Raw genomic sequence first — 4656 nt, forward strand, 5'->3', positions numbered from 1 at the left:
GTCTCAGTCACCTGGAAAAAGCAACAACGGGACTTTGAAAATCTAGAAATCCCATTTGTGGCAGATAGGATACCCCTGTGTCTCCAGGCTTTGGCATCCTTCCTATGTGAACAGGGGGCCTCCCCACCCTGTTTCTTGAGCAGATCATGTTAAAGCTGCGGAGCTGAGATTCATAGAAGTAAAACCCTGAGTTATTTCCCCCCTTCAGCCAAGCAGCAAGGCCGGACAACCTGTGACAAGCAGTCTGTGCGCTCCTGAAGCAGTCTGAGATCTGTATGTTCCCACTCCGCAAGGGACACAGTTTGGGACACACAAAGCAGCTCCACCGTCAGTGGGCTACTGCACTTGTCCCCTGGCGATGACGGGGACTCCTAGCCTGCCCCAACCCACCCGGCGAACACAGCTGCTTTTAATATATTAGATTTCTCTACCCAATTTGTTGTATATAAGTTCTTAAATTCCTAAGCGTATCTTGTACTGTACCAGAAAGGTACCAGGAGATAACATTTCTCTTCTCCAAAATACTTGCTCAGCCATTTCTTGGTGAAAAACAGCTTATGCAAACATATCTTGCAGGAATACTACAAGTTCAGTTCAGCAAGGCCCTCCATCTTAATGCTACAACTTCCATTTTGTAAAAGCACAAGTAGCCGGACTCTCGCACGTACCAAGGCCCTGAAGTCTCTTTTTGATTGCCCTTGGGCTGTGCATTGCAGCTCCCTAAGATCCCACATGGAAGAGCAGGAATGGGCAATAGCACAGGGCTGTACCAGGCTAGGAACACCCTAGGGATGCCCCTAACCTGGGACCCAGACTTCCCGAAGGGGAGGGTCTGTATGGCATATCAGACCCTCTGTTCCCCTCGGAATGGAGTCCTCTGCCACTACAACCTGTCTTTTCTTCCCCATAGAGGTGGCTATAATATGGAGGTAGGGCCTGTCTGATCGTGGCAACACCTCTGGGCTAGATGAGCTGTCATCCACATCTATTGCCTGACCTTCCATCTCCAGAGCCTCACAGCCGCTGTGCAGAGGAAGCTGGGAAAGCAAGGCGGGCAAGGAGGGGCTTGCCCTGCCACCCTGACTGTGGACTGGCCCCCACTCACTCCTCAGTGAGGGGGAGGGTGTAGGATCCTCTTCATCCTGGCTTTGTGTTGGGGGCTGCTCCTCTTGATGTCCTGGGGAGGGCAGAGCAGGGCTCCATGGCCCATCTCTCTCTCAGACTCCCTGGTTCTAAAACTACCTCCTTCCTCAGGTTGCTCTGCCACCAGCACCTCATCCTGTTGTCACCTCTCTCCCAGCCGCTCTGTCTGCTGCTGTCACTTCTCAGGGACAGGCTCTGGCATTCCCTGCAGCCTGGGACCTGGGTGGCTGCATGTTTTCCTGGGAGTTTGCTCTGGGTGGCTGCACTCGCTGTGGTGAGCGCAGAGGACGCAGCTCTCTGCCGGGTGGGCGCCCCAGCCCAGCTCCTTCCGAGAGGGTGACGATTCCCCCTGGACTCACTCCCTGGCTGTGTGGTGAAGCCACCCGCCCTGCACCTCCTCTCATGGCTGAGCCAACACCACAGGGAGGGCTTTCCTCTTCCCTGTGGCCAGAGAACCACTAACCACCAGTGTGCACCAGTGAGAAATAATAAGCACCAGTAACAACCAGTGTATTCCCCAGCAGCCTGTTTGTCTTTTTCCTGGGTAGGGGGTCCAGGTCACAGGACTCGGTGCCTTTGTCATGCTCCAGGAGCAATTGTACATAAAAGAAAAGGTGCATGTGCTTCGATGACCAGTCTTCCAGCTGGACACGGAGAACTTCTGCCTGTGCGAGATGGCCCACAGTGCTTATCCCTGGTGAGAAGGCAGCGGCCACCCTCCGCTTTCCCCCTCCACCTCCGGGGGGATGTGTGCTCCCTGTTCCTTGGAAAATGCTGACAGGAGTCAAAAATTGCCTCCAAAGGTCGGGGGAGGGATTGAGCGTCCCCCAAACAAACCCCACCCCCAAGAACTGTTTCTGTAAACAACCTTTACCGTGACATTTTGTTAGGAATTAGTGATTGATAGGAATGGTTGGACTCAATCCTGTGAGTCTTTTCCAACCTACTGATTCTGTTATTCCGTGATTCTGTGAATCTTCGATGGAACCGTGGCTGCAGAGGTGGTGATGATGTTCCTCCTCCTTGCAGGTCGATGTCAGGATCAAGCTGCTGGACTTCTGGTGGCTCCCGCAAGCCACCTCCTTCCTGACAAGCATCTTGGAGGGCTGTGTGCGAGACACCATCCTCCTGTACTATTTCCAGCTGAGGAACAGGCAGCACATTGCCTTCACCTTCCGGGACATGGGCATTCTGTGCTGTGAAGACAATGGCCTCTGCATGCAGTTTTATGCTGACTGTGTCTCAGAGCTGACAGCCAGCTCATTATCACTCCCATCAGAGAGAACTCACACAAAGAACTCACACAAAGAGGACTTTAAGCTCCACCTTCTGGTTGGGGGAGATTCCCGATAAAACCTGTGCATGGCCACAAAGGAAAAGGAAAAGGAGGATTAGTGGTGGGAAGCTGCAGAGGGCAGGGGTCACCCTTCCTCACTCCTGTCATCCTTTCCTCTTTGTTTATAGTTTTTCCTTAACTGAGGAATGTATGGTTGGGCAGATGAGGAAACTGGTACAATTCAGTGGAGATATGGCTGTTGAGAAGCTTATAATAACATTAAAAATCATTCTTGGAAGTAATAGAATATGCATGAGATTTGCGGGCAATTTTCTAGAAGATATCTTTGTGGAAAGTGTGGTGAAGCCCTGGCAGAGGCTGCCCAGGGCAGTGGGGAGTCTCCATCCCTGGAGGGGCTCCAAAAATGCGTAGACGTGGCACTTTTGGACATGGTTTAGTGGGCATGATGGGGTTGGGTGATGGTTGGACTGGATGATCTTAGAGGTCTTTTCCATCCTTAATGATTCTATGATTCCATGAAAGTGCTGGGGTCAAAAAGAGACACTGCTTCTCCTATCCCTGCTGCTTCCACTGCTCCCTGAGGGAGTGAACGTTGCCAGGGAAGGTTTTTCCCCGAAAACCTGGCTTTTGGGGGCCCAAGGGTGGCTCCTGTCCATCTTGCCCATAGAGGCATCCTGCAGCCGCCGAGGGGACAGTGATGGAGAGCATTGGGCCTGAGAAGGAGGCACTGGGCTTCCCGCACAGGCTGAGCACCCAGCAGGTGTCCCTGGAGGAACAGCGTCCACCTGATGCTGTGACAGCAGAGCCCACATGCGCTTGGTCCCTGCAGTGTCTGCTGCCCCAGTTTCCCCAGGAGAAGTCTTTCGGTGCGCTTACCTGGGCATCCCCTCTGCGTTTCAGGCAGCGCCGAGGGCCGATGCGGTGGAGCCACCGCAGGACGCTGAGCTGCGGGCAGCGCTGGGCGTGCTGCGGTGCTACGACCTGCACTCCGTCGTGGAGGAATGGTTCCTAGAGGTGCTGCAGACCGACCTTCAGGCCAACATAGCTTCCGAGTTCTGGAGCTGCATCAACCAGTATGAAAACACAGCCGAGGAGCCCCAGTGCTCCGCGCTCCTCCTGGATGCGTTTTGTCTTCTCAAGCACCGCCTGGAGCCCTACCTGAACAGCCTGGAGCTGCTGGAGCGCTGGACTAAGGCAGGCTTGCTCCTGGGGACCGGCGCCCAGATGCTGCAGGAGGTCTACACCATGTTCAGAGCCATCCTTTTCTTCACCACGACCAAATCCTTCCAGGAAATGATCCAGCAGTTCTACAGACGCACTTTCAGGATATACATGTGGCAGTGGAGGAAAGGAGAAGATGGAACGAACGAGGGCGAGAGCAGCATGAGCGAGGCCGAGCAGGAGAGCGATACGGAGGAGGGCGGAGGAGAGGCCCCACCGTGCGCAGGCTGCAGCACCAAGAAGGAGCAGTGCTGGTGCCCCCAAGCCATGGAGCAGTTTCAGCAGCTCAATGACATCCTGTATGTCGGGTTTGGGGTGGTGGCTGTCACACAGAGCACATGGATGGGCTGGACGGGTGTGCAGCAGCAGGTTTTCTTGGTGTTTGAAAATGGGAAGAGTTAACGTGTGAGGTCAGGCTGTCTCCCAGTACCGGGCAGAGAATGTGTCACAGGGATTTTGCAGCTTGTGGTTCAATAGGGCAGATCTCTAGACAGAAGGTTCCTCTCCCTGGCTGTAAGAATACCTTCTCCGGCTCTAAGGCTGTCTGTCCCCAAAGAAGCAAACCCTTCTAAGGTGTCGAGGGAGGTGGTCATTCTCCTCTACCCCCCTCTCATGAGAACTAACCTGGACAACTGCATTCAGTTCTGCAGTCCTCCCCACGTGGATCTGTTGGAGCAAGTGCAGAGGAGGCCACGGAGATGATCTGAGGGCTGGAGCACCTCATGTATGAGGCCAAGCTGAGACAGTTGGGGTTGTTCAGCCTGGAGAAGAGAAGGCTCTTGGGAGACCTTGGAGTAGCTTCCAGTCCTGACAGGGACTCCAGGAAAGCTGGGGAGGGACTCTTGGTCAGGGAGTGCAGGGATAGGATGAGGGGAAACATTTGGAAGCTGAGAGAGGGGAGAGTTAGATGAGATCTTGGGAAGAAATGTTTTGCTGTGAGGGTGGGGAGGCCGTGGCCCAGGTTGCCCAGAGCAGGGGTGGCTGCCCCATCCCTG

The 4656-nt window shown here is 54.3% G+C and overlaps 1 protein-coding gene across 1 annotated transcript; it reads left to right on the forward strand.

The window, feature by feature from the left end:
• The first annotated feature begins 1771 nt into the window (after positions 1 to 1771).
• LOC138729397 (anaphase-promoting complex subunit 2-like) lies at positions 1772 to 4063 on the forward strand. The gene is made up of 4 exons (XM_069873610.1): positions 1772 to 1840; positions 2173 to 2475; positions 3108 to 3233; positions 3341 to 4063. Exons 1-4 carry the CDS (start codon positions 1772 to 1774, stop codon positions 4061 to 4063), a joined length of 1221 nt encoding a protein of 406 aa, XP_069729711.1.
• Positions 4064 to 4656: the final 593 nt, after the last annotated feature.

This window comes from Phaenicophaeus curvirostris, chromosome 20 (genome assembly GCF_032191515.1).
Source record: "Phaenicophaeus curvirostris isolate KB17595 chromosome 20, BPBGC_Pcur_1.0, whole genome shotgun sequence".
Lineage (NCBI taxonomy): Eukaryota > Metazoa > Chordata > Aves > Cuculiformes > Cuculidae > Phaenicophaeus > Phaenicophaeus curvirostris.